General features: G+C 53.8%; 2 protein-coding genes across 2 annotated transcripts in view; one reads left to right on the forward strand and one right to left on the reverse strand.

The window, feature by feature from the left end:
• The first annotated feature begins 831 nt into the window (after positions 1-831).
• On the forward strand, positions 832-9,224 carry exoc2 (exocyst complex component 2). Its single transcript, XM_068743604.1, is given in 12 exon segments — positions 832-949; positions 2,575-2,751; positions 3,128-3,151; positions 3,154-3,253; positions 4,061-4,174; positions 5,000-5,121; positions 7,013-7,093; positions 7,964-8,112; positions 8,399-8,480; positions 8,592-8,694; positions 8,957-9,075; positions 9,181-9,224. Coding segments are annotated over 12 exon segments (1,233 nt in total).
• A 2,345-nt stretch (positions 9,225-11,569) lies between these two features.
• LOC137899570 (solute carrier family 22 member 23-like) overlaps positions 11,570-11,922 on the reverse strand; it is a 1,340-nt gene continuing 987 nt past the window's right edge. The window contains exon 4 of the mRNA XM_068743607.1: positions 11,570-11,640. Within this exon, the coding sequence (XP_068599708.1) occupies positions 11,570-11,640 (71 nt within the window). The remainder of the gene's footprint in view (positions 11,641-11,922) is intronic.

Genomic DNA, 11,922 nt, shown 5'->3' on the forward strand with positions numbered 1-11,922 from the left:
GGAGGCAGGATCTGAAGTGTACAAAATAAAGATCCCGATCCTCGCCGCTCCCACTCTAAACATCTGGGATTGATGAGCGATATCCCGAGCTCGTCAGTCGGCCTGTCAGCCTCTTATCTCCTTCGGGCCCCCCCCCCCTCGACGGGAGGACGCGGGGGGGGGGGGTCGGCCGTAAACATACGTTTATACCCGTGTATTGGCACCCCGTTGCCCCCCTCCCTCCCTCCCTGTCTGTTCCGCCCTCTCGCTGCAGGTCCGGTCCGTGTGAACTCTGCATTGTTTGTGGAGAACGCGTTTTGGCTGCGGATCCGAAGCCGCTCTGAAGCCGAGTCCCGATTGGTCGGGCTCGCTCTGAAGCCGAGTCCCGATTGGTCGGGCTCTCTGAGACCTGGGGCTCATCTATACGCAAACATCTGTGCTGCTGAAATGCATCTGGAACGATTCCCTCTCTTCCTATCCGATCTGCATGGGCGCTCTCTCCTTGGTACCGTCCTCTGTGCGGTGTTGGGGGGGGGGGGGGGGGGGGGCAGGTTTATTTATCCTTCGCTGTGAGGTTTACATTCTTCCTTCCCTCCCTTCTGTTTTTGTCCTGTTATCTGGGAGACCAATAATGCAGCGTGCTAGTTATTGTGTGAGGGGGGGGGACGTCCCGGCCGACATCTGGAGGCTACTTCCTGATTGATTTTGGTTTTGGTACAGATGTTCTGATTATTAATGAACTATCGCTGATCGCTTTATTGTCATTACGCCTTAACTGAAGCAGGATTTTCCTTCCCCCTCATCCAGGCGCTGACCGCTCCGCCCGCCCCCCCCCCCCCCCCCCTGGTCATCATGTCTCGTGCCCGTCAGCCTCCCCTCGTCACGGGCATCTCGCCCAAGGAGGGCGCGGCGTGGACCAAAGTCACCATCCGTGGAGAAAACCTGGGCACGGGCCCCCCCGACCTCGTCGGTAATACATCTAGAACCGCACGTAGTGTGTGTGTGTGCGTGCGTGTGCGTGTGTGTGTTTGTGTGTGCGTGTGTGGAAGGAAGGGAGACTTCCACATTCATCCTTTCACATTAAAAATGAAATCAGGATAAATTTACAGGCCGTGGAAACGTTTTTGTTTCATCAAACATACATTTATACTCTGGTGTCAGTATAAATCAGTTTGTTTTATCCTTAAATTATTTTTGGTTGATGCCGCTATTGTGGAGAAAAAAGAAAAAAAAATTAAACAAATGTTTTAAGAGTATTCAGCATAAAGTGATTTATGAACCGATCACCAAACAGGCTGCGGTTTGTTCATTTCAATGATTCCTAAGTGGAAGTTAAGCCTCTTCCTTTATCAACATTCACGTTTTACTTTCAGGACAATTTATTTCATAAAAAAAACACTGAAAGTCAATTCAATTATTAAAAACTATTGAAAGAGAAAAGTACAATTTTACCTACATACCTGAAATAATAAAATAGATATTTGACATCTTTATAAAAGTGTTGTATTAAAAGAAGGCTTAGTTAAATGAAACATTTCATTACTTGTAATTTGTAACAGAAATTGTGATTTAGCTGTAAATGTGAAATTAATGAAATTGTTGCAAATAAACATTTCTTTTTTTATGAATTGTTTAACATTTTATAAAACAATCAAAACCTTTTTGTTTCCTTTAGTTCAGAATAGCGTCCTAAATTGTGTCTTTTGTTCAAAACTCAATGACCCTTTAATTTCTAGTAAAATAACCTTTTTACTCACATTGAAGCTGGAATAAGAAAATGTTTGGGGGAAAATAAATAGTGTTAATTCTGCAAATTATTCAATCAATTCCTTTCAGAACCCAAAACCCCCAAAAATTATTAATTTTCTTCAAGGATCAAAGAAAGTAGAAAATATTTACATTTAACTCTAAATTAAAACAAACTATGATCGAATTGGATGATAAATGTGTTAGTTAGAAATGTAATCAATAAAAGGCTCTAACTATTGAGAGGCTGTACGGTGATGAAACAAGTGGGGGGGGTCCGGTCCGGAGGACGCTTGGCATGCCGTTCTCTGGCCCGTGATGCGGGTCTATTTCCTCGCGGCCCGTAATTACACACTTAGAATGCACAAACGTGTGCGGCGGAGAAACGGCGCTAATGCTCATTATTCACGCTTTTATGGGCTGTTTGGTGATCGGCTACTGATGCTTGATTATACGCACATGAAGCTTTCTGAGCCCCCCCCCCCCCCCCCCCCCCGTCTGTCTTCTCACGGCTAAACAGGTTTGAAGAGGGCTTAAAGGACGACGGCAGATGCGGGGGCCGCCGGCCCGTCGTGCCGGTAATGGCCCACTTAGCGCTGAAGTGAACATGTTAGCTTAAAGGAGCTGAGTGAGAGGCAGGGAGGGCACGGCCACCCACGCCTGCCGTGACCCCAACTTGAACTTTGACCCCCAGTTGGCAGTTTGACTACGCCTTGCTGACGGACGACGAGGGCGCGCGCCGCTGCTTGCGGATTGTGCTCTTGTGTGTGTCGGTGTCGGATTCTGTTTTTTTGCGCTGCCCGCTGTGTGTCTCGCCCTTTTAACACCTCCCCCCCCCCCCCCCCTCAGGTCTGTCCATCTGCGGCCACAACTGCCTGCTGACAGCCGAGTGGATGTCAGCCAGCAAGATGGTGTGCCGGGTGGGTCCGGCCAAAGACGACAGGGGAGAGATCATCGTCACCACCACATCCGGAGGCCTCGGCACGTCCACGGTGTCGTTCAAGCTGCTCCGGCCGGAGAGGATCGGTGAGGATCCATCCGATCAATGAGTGAAGCGCGGAGAATTATTAAAGCGGCGAGGTCCAGGAGGTCAAAGCGATGACCTCAAATCCTCACACGGTGTAGAAAGCAGGAACGATTGATCCGTGATCGGAAGCAGCTGCTGATCGTGGGCTGATAAAAGACATCGAGGCCGTGACCTGGAAACAAAAGCAGCCGTTTATAAACCAGGACGGGCGAAGCGGCAGCGCAGGGAAAGGCTTCAAACAAAGATGACCTCCTTTCAGATTAAAATGGGCGTCGGGATATTTCAGTGTCTTTCTAAAGCGTGACCTGCTGTTTAGCGTCTGTCGGCCTGCTGCCGGGGTTTAACCCGCCTCTCCTGCCCCGCCCGGTCCCGCAGGTATCCTGGACCAGTCTGCGGTGTGGGTGACGAGATGAACTACTACGACATGAGGACCGACCGGAACAAAGGCATCTCCCCCCTCTCCCTGAGGCCCAGCAATCCTCTGGGCATCGACTTGGACAAGTACGACCCGGGACCACCCGAGTGAACGCGCACGCTCCGGTTGAGTCATGGCTTACGTCCCTGAACGGAAACAAGCGCTCCCCATACGCCGGCGTTTGACATATTACGCCGCCACAGCAACGGCTGAACGGCCTCTAACGGCTGCTCACCGGCACGGGGAGGGGCTTTGAGCTAAAGCGGCGAGCCACACGCGTTTGTGTACGGCCTCGGCGCCAGCAGCGTGGCGCCGCCTCCCACGCGCTGCTTCGCGGGTCCTGCTCTACGGTTCTGGCGTTTTTAACTCCTCGTTTGTTTGGCTTGGAGCGGCCGGGGGGGGCGAGCGCTAATGTCGCGGTGGTGTCTTGGCTCCGCCGTCCGCCGGCCTCGGCTCCTCACAGGTGGACGTTTTCCCAGAAGCCCGTCTGCAGGTTTTCTCTCGGCTCGTGTTTGTGAGGTCACGGTCGCCCCCTCCTTACCTCCTTCACGTAATCAGATTACCTTTGTTATTTTTGAAGGAGAGAACCCTGAACAATATCGCATCAGAAGAATGGAGGCTCTTCAGTTGCTTTCCCAGACATGCTGCAGCGTCCGTGCGTTGGGGGCGGGGCTTGGTTCGTGTCGGCCTCGGGTCATTAGCAGAGATCAAGCTTCCCTAATGAGCTCTGGGTCCTCCAGAGGCGCCCGGGCCTCACACTCTGCACTTCCCACGCCGGGCTCTCCCATCCCGGCCTCTGCTTGGCAGCACACTGCCCCCTGCTGGGGGCGTCTGTGTTTCTGCACACTTCTTCATCCCGCTTTATCCCATTTTCCGTCTTTGTATTTCCGCAGAGGTAAAATCCCACAGAAGGACGTGGAGCTGACGTTTCCAGGAATGAGTGGGGACTTCACCAGTGAGAACTTCTCTGCCACCTGGTACCTGATAGAAAACCACTCGGGCTCCAGGTAGGCCCAGCTGTCATCAGCTATTAGATATAAACCGTCCCATCCGTCATTCGGCTTCGCCCGCGCTGATCCTAAATACATTTATCTGTGGTTTCATGAACTGTGTGTCACGAAATAACTGATTTTAAGCTATGGATTTTATGATAAAAATGATTAACAGGGCAATGACTGTGAGTAAATTCATTTAATATTAATGGAGGAATAAAATAAACTCTTCAGTGTGATAACTGACGCATTGAAAAGTTTAACAATTCAACTAATGATGAGGTTCAGCCCGATTTAATACATCCGTAAGGGGAACCAGCTACTGCTTTTATGTAATTCAGATGAAGAAAGGCTTTAAATGAGTGAATCACGTATACACAGAAGCCCTGAGCTCGAGAGCTATTTTGGACTATCCGGGCTTCCTTTCCCCCGCTTAGCCTCCCAGTAACCCGGAGCCCAGGATCCAGCGTGAGCGGGAGGCCCCCGTTTTGGACCTCGCAGGGTGACTGCTTCTTCCTGCAGAGGAAACCTCACTCACTCACACACACACACACACCAGCCTGCGTGTGTGTGTGTGTGTGTGTGTGTGTGTGTGTGAGAGAGTTCTGAGTGAGGTTTTCCCCGTCTGCATACAACAGGATTCAAAATGAGTTAAAAATACTCTGATTGACTTTGACTTTTGCTTTTCTGATTCTAAGACAATGTAGGTCCGATATGTGTGATGTTTTTTATTTGAACCTGCATCAAAATGACAGAAAGCATACTAAAGATGGCCTCCTGGGGGGGGGGCGATAGCGACGGGAATGAATGTGGACCCCCATTGTGCTTTTCTCCCCGCAGCTTCGACCAGCTGAAGCTTGCAGCCAGTAATCTGAAGAAGCAGGCTTCCAAGAAGAACGAGGGAGTCTGGCCTACGTGAAAGGAGCTCAGCACCTTCTTCGAGGCCCAGGACGCCCTGGCAGGTGAGGGGGGGGGGCTGTAACTGCCCCACGTATCTCCACCCGTGCTCGTGAAAGCACTCTGGACTTCTGGAAGTCTTCTTTCCTTCCAAACATGCGGTTTTGCAGCGGTTGATTAAAGAGGCTCATTTGGTCGCCGTGTGAAAACCCTCCGTTCTCCGCTACGCTAGCCAAACGCAACACCGTCGTCAAAACGAGCTCCTCTCACACCTGACACGCACGCACACACACACACACACACACACACACACACACACACGTTAACGTTAGCGGCGACTGCCTGCTGCCGCTCTGCCAGGTACTTCAGGTCAGTCGTTTGCTCTGTGGTCCGTACTTTTGTCCGTTTACCCCCTCCTCCCCCGTGCTATTTATAAGGAGCCTTTTTATTTATAAGGAGCCTTTTTTGGCCCCCGTAATTATTATTATTGCTTTCCGTGTGTTTGCTCCGTGGTTTGCAGAGGGGTTGATGTTTTCATTGTCGTCTCCTAGATTTAAATAAACGCAGCGGACCAGCACAATGCAGGCCAGAGTATTGGGACTGATGGAGCTGATAAGGGACCAGTAAGACCAGTGGGAACAATAAACAGCCTTTCTCGGGTCCGCACAGAGCGAGCCTGCTGCAGGGCGGAGACAGGAGACAGCATGATGCTCCCGTATGACGGGGCGCGGCTCAATCTCCAGGCCTGGACGGAGCAGCGAGGCGGTCGCCCCGAGAGGAGCTCAAGAGGAGGGGGCGGCCGAGCCCAGGGTTCTGCAGGGCCCGGTTAGCGCAGCTGTCTGAGCGAATCAAACAATTATTCGTTGGGTCGTTCCTCATCAAGACACTTTCCCCCGTTTTGGACTTCGCTTATTTGCAGACGGGAGTTCTTTGCGGTGAGGACATCGGTGGTCCTGTAAACTCTCCATGTGAACCGCCACAGCCTGGTGAAAGAGCTGGAGGGGGGGGGGGCCTCAGGGACAAATGGAGACGGAGGCCAAGTCGTTCTGGTTGATTGACTGGCTCGACAGTCCTGTGAGGGACAGGAAGTCTCCCAGCGACGCAGGAAGCGGAGCGGCTACCGTGTTCCCAAACAGCCAGCTTCCCGAGGCCGCTCCCCGAGCCGCCAGCCCCAGCGGGAGTCAAAACATCGCCATCTTTAGAATCCAGGGACGGCGTGTTTTTATTCTTCTGTCTGCCGGGCGGTTCCAGGAAGCTGCGGCTCTTCCTCGGGTCCCGGCTGCGTGCGCTATCCGGGCTCTGACCTGGTGTTTAGGTTAGCTGCTGCGTCACCGGCGCTCCAGTGTGTGACAGATGAAGAAGAGACGCAGCTGGCAGCGGGGGGGGGGGGGGGGGGCAGAGGGAGACGTGAAGCAGACCTGCAGTGTGTGTGTTCCACCCCGGCTGTCCCCCACACACTCCCACGTCTCCCTGACGGGTCACCGTCCGGGGTCGGGCCGCGGCGTGTTTGAACGGGGACTTCAGGAGGACCTCCGTCTGAAGGCGTGGCTGCTTGTTGCAGATTTGAATTTCTTCTCTCGGCGGCCGGCTGCCCACGCCATTTATTTATTTATCCACTGGGGCAGCCACTCCACAAGCGATGGATAAGGCTCCTCCCACTCCTTACCTCCAGGTCAAAGTGCTCCAAATGTCCCGAGACCGTAAAGGGCGGCGCCGCTGACGGCTTTGCTGAGGCGACTGGATCCTGCCCGGTCAACGCTGGCGTGGGAACGTGGGTTCAGTCGCAGCACCCGTGGGTGGGGCCCGGGGAGGTTAACGCCCATCTACCCCTGGGGCAGGGCTGTTTGTTGTTTTACCTCCGGGTTCCTGAAAATGGCGAGGTTTTTGACGAGGTTTTTTGTTCACGTCTGTCGTCTCTCTGATTCCGTCGATGACGTGGAGCCTTTGTTTTCTCAGCCATCCACCAGAGGCAGGAGTCTGACGGCACGGAGAGGGTGGAGGGATCCATGACGCAGCGGCTGGAGAGCATCCTCAACCGTAGGCAACTCCTCAATCTGTATCCTGTGGAAGACGCCGACGTCGTGTTCCAAACTGGTCTGGATCCAGTTTGACTAAAGCATCCATTGCATAAATATAAAAATCTGTTGGTAGCAAAGGAAGCTTTCATTTCATCCTGCAGCAGAGAATGCTCTCCCTCCACATTCCTGCTCTTTACCCAGAATGCTCAGCTTCCGCTGGCGTGTTTACTCCAAACCGATCTCCTTCTTTTGTAGTTTTTCCGTGCACTCAGAATCCTTTTTCTCTCTGTTAGCATTATTTTGAATTCCTGTTTTTCACGGTTTGTCCTTGTGTTGAATTCGACGTGTTTGACGGGACGGTCTTCGGCGTCCACCAGTCATGGCGCACCGATTGGCCCCCCCACACAGATCCCGTGTTCCCGCCCTCTGATCTCCGACATGATACTGTGACTCCTAATGGAGGGTCAATAAGCAGGTCTTTCCCCCAAATCTAGAGTAAATAAAGCTCCCAGCCGGACTTAGCTCCCCCCCCCCCCAATAAAAGAGCCATGCCACTCACACACAACATGCTTCAGCCAATCAGAAAGCAGCAAAGCTCCTCTGGCGACATCTGAGTTGCAGGCGAAACGTGAAATATTCTCGTTTTAGCGCCATGCTGTTTGTCCTGAAGAGCTTTTGTTTTGGTGGGGGTGATCTGATCACACGAGGCCACCCATGAAGCCAGAAGGCCTCGCAGAGCCCCCCCCCCCCCCGTAAGCCGTCCAACAGGCCGCCGCCGCCACTCTCGACTTAGCAGCTCCTTCTCCGCTGTGTCAGGAAAAGGAAAAATGTGGTATGAACATTTATTTTTGTAGTATCCCAGCTTCTCGTTCCCCCCTCCCCCTTGCAGGAGCGAGCGATACCGCGGATACTCTGTTCCAGGAGGTCCTGGGGAGGAAGAAAGACAAAGCCGACTCCACTCGCAACGCGCTCAACGTCCTGCAGCGCTTCAAGTTTCTCTTCAACCTGCCGCTCAATATCGAACGCAATATCCAAAAGGTACACAAACACCAGCTCCAGCACATGTTTGATTTACCCGTTCGGCTGCCTGCAGTGTGTGTTACAGTCGCCATCCTGTGGCGGAGACGAGGCACTGCAGGACTCCCCATTGAGTTAGAATGGTGGATTACTGTAGGGGGGTCTTCTGTCAGGAACTACTGGACACCCTGCATCCAATTACAATCGAGTATTCACCCAGACATTCAACAAACCACTTCCTGCAGGACATCGATTAGGACTGTTTTACGTTGACGTGTCCCCGCCTCTAACGCATTCTCTCCATCAGGGCGATTATGATGTGGTGATCAATGACTACGAAAAAGCCAAATCCCTCTTTGGCCAGACCGAGGTTCCCGTTTTCAAAAAAGGTACATTTCATTTTGACGTTTTGAGTCACAGATTAATCTCAGTCGACGGTCTCCGTGTTTCGGTTCCTCTCTTGACGTAGAATCATCGGCGTTCCTATTCTCCCGCTCCAGTTTATGCCGAGGTTGAGACGAGGATCGGCGCTCTGCGGAGCCTCCTATTGGACAAGCTGCTGCAGACGCCGTCGACGCTTCACGATCAGAAGCGATACATCAGGTCTGTTTGCCTCCCGGTCCTGCGATGCCCGTCTGACTTCCTGCTTGTCCTCGTGGGACGCTGGCGTCCTACCGCTCCTCCTTCATCACACTCCTTTCCTTTCTTTGATGCTCCTCCCTGTCACCGCTCTCGCTCTCTTCCTCCTGTTCCCATGCCTTCCTTTCCTTCTTGTCCGTTCCTTCTGTCCGTCTCTCCCGATGTGCTGCTGTTAAACCCTGTTGATGTTTGTTGTTGTTGTTTGTTGTCGTTTGTGTGTTTACAGGTACCTGTCCGACCTGCACGCGCCGGGCGACCCGGCATGGCTGTGCATCTACGCGCAGCACAAGTGGATCCTGCAGCTGATGCAGAACTGCAGAGAGGAGTTCATCAGCGGCCAGAGAGGTGAGAAACAGGCATTAAAGGGGGCTCACCCCCCCCCCCCCGAGATGAGTCATGACCTCCGTCTTCTTGATCTCGCGTGGCGCCGCATGTCCGGGCTCTTTGTAGAATCCCGTTCTTCAGCCAGCTCGCCGCTAACGACTCTGGGCTAGCCGCGAGTCCGATGCGTCGCTCCTTCATGAAGCAGCAACAACTTGTGGAGAGTCTGGAGGAAGCCAGCTGGCCTCCCCCCCCACCGCCCCCACCGCCCCCTCGCTGCCTGACTGTTTATTTGTTCATGAATGTATGAATGAGATGAAAGCAAGGCAGCGTTGGGTTTGGGTTTCAGAGCTCGACGTGCTGCTGCACACGGACTCGTACAGACGCGCTCTCGCTCGCACACAGACGGGCGCGGACAATTAGCCCCAATGAAGCCGCTCCTCTGTTAAATCAGCCGACAGGAAAACGTGAAACCGCTCGGAACAGACATTCCTGCCGCTGCATTCGGACACACACATGCAACACACGTGCTACACACGTGCTACACACGGGCTACACACGTGCTACACACGGGCTACACACGTGCTACACACGTGCTACACACGGGCTACACACGTGCTACACACGTGCTACACACGTGCTACACACGGGCTACACACGTGCTACACACGGGCTACACACGTGCTACACACGTGCTACACACGGGCTACACACGTGCTACACACGTGCTACACACGGGCTACACACGTGCTACACACGGGCTACACACGTGCTACACACGTGCTACACACGGGCTACACACGTGCTACACACGTGCTACACACGGGCTACACACGTGCTACACACGTGCTACACACGTGCTACACACGGGCTACACACGTGCTACGCACGGGCTACACACGTGCTACACACGGGCTACACACGTGCTACACACGTGCTACACACGTGCTACACACGTGCTACACACGGGCTACACACGTGCTACACACGGGCTACACACGTGCTACACACGTGCTACACACGGGCTACACACGTGCTACACACGTGCTACACACGGGCTACGCACGTGCTACGCACGGGCTACGCACGGGCTACACACGTGCTACACACGGGCTACACACGGGCTACACACGGGCTACACACGTGCTACACACGGGCTACACACGGGCTACACACGTGCTACACACGGGCTACACACGGGCTACACACGGGTTACACACGGGCTACACACGGGCTACACACGGGCTACACACGGGCTACACACGGGCTACACACGGGCTACACACGGGCTACACACTCGCTAGCACAAAGACAGCCATACAAAGACGAAAGTGGGCGGCTGCTTCACATCGTGCAGCTGGAACATAAACACTCAGGGTAACGGGGGTTTCCGGGGCTTCCCCCCCCCTCACACACTTAAATATCATCTTGATTGTCATGTCATGCCTCCTCTTTGCTCCTCACATGCATTTTGCAGCCCAGCAACATGTGGAATCTGAAATTACATGCAAATCACGTGCGAGCACTTGGTTTATTTACTTTAACGTAACATTATAAGGCATAAAGTGCAACCATATGAGTCCAGCGAAGACGGGCCAAACGGCGTCATCGAGCAGGAGCTTCGTCCTCCGGCCGCGCTCGCTTTGTTCCGCCAGATAAAGTCTCTTTGGTCGAGCTAAAGGAAGGTTTTTAGACGCATCCATTAGCCTCTGAGGCTCGGGTTTCTGTAGCATTCTGCACCGTTAGCATCACCGGCGTTACGAAAGCCCCGCATTATCGCGAGGAGACGTCCTTTTGTCGAAGCCCTCTGCTGCCCCCTGCTGGGACGGGGAGATGTTCCCCTAGCACGCGTTAGCTGGCCGCCGCTTCTCACCGTTACGGCGTGTTCAGTTTGAGTCAACACAAGAGTCCCTCCTTGACCTTGTTAGCGCTGCCGTGATGCGTCAGACATCCTGTCGGCGGTGTGAGTAACGATGCCGCCGACGCCGCCATCCAGCGAGTCCTCGTTCTCACGCCCACGGGGACGCTCGATCAGCCTGTGTGTTTTCATCAAACACAGGGCGGAGCATGCCGAGTCGCCATTTATCCCGACTCGACGGAAACCGCTCCACCCGGCAGCCACCATCAGAAAGCCACGTCCCTGAACACAGCCGTCCTCCCCCTCAATAGCTAGAGCCCCCCCCCCCAGTGAACAGTTAGAAGGATCCTGGCGTTCCGTATGCTCTGTGATTTTGGGGACCCCCCTCCAGGAGCTGTTCCTCGTTAGCCTTCAATTAGCATGCTAATCACGTGTCATATTTGTTTGTTGCTTGAATGTGAATGTGAAACCGTCAACCTGCCGCGTCTTTGAGGGCTTCTGGCGCTCAGGTTCGCGTCGTCCTCCTGGTTGGTCTCTTGGTTAGCGTAGCATCGTAGCTACAGAATATGGTCGCCTGTCTTCCGCCAGCAGCTTCACGTCTCGGCGCCGTTCAACAAGCTGCTGGCGGTTCGTTCACCTGCGTGGGAAACGAGCTAAGTGTCATCTGGGGGCGGGGGAGGGGGCGCTGAAGGGAAACAGGAACTCATCTGACCTGCGGAGAAGCGTCACACCTGATGAGGAAGTCAGACGACACGCATTGTGTCGGCGTCTTCCACACACACACACACATCTGTACATTCTGTTGACGCCGGGGGGGGGGGGGGGGGTCCAGCTGGAACAACAGCAGCCGGTGGAACGACAGCTCAAACCGGCTCTCGCCGTTCTCCAGGCTGGATGGCGTTCGCTTCGCTCGGGGGTTTCTCAGTCGCTGCTTGCACGGCGCGCTCAGCCGGTGACTCACCCGAGCTCTTTTCTCCGTGTGTGAGTCAGACGCTTGTTTTGGAAATGTGGCC

The sequence above is a fragment of the Brachionichthys hirsutus genome, chromosome 9 (assembly GCF_040956055.1).
Source record: "Brachionichthys hirsutus isolate HB-005 chromosome 9, CSIRO-AGI_Bhir_v1, whole genome shotgun sequence".
NCBI lineage: Eukaryota > Metazoa > Chordata > Actinopteri > Lophiiformes > Brachionichthyidae > Brachionichthys > Brachionichthys hirsutus.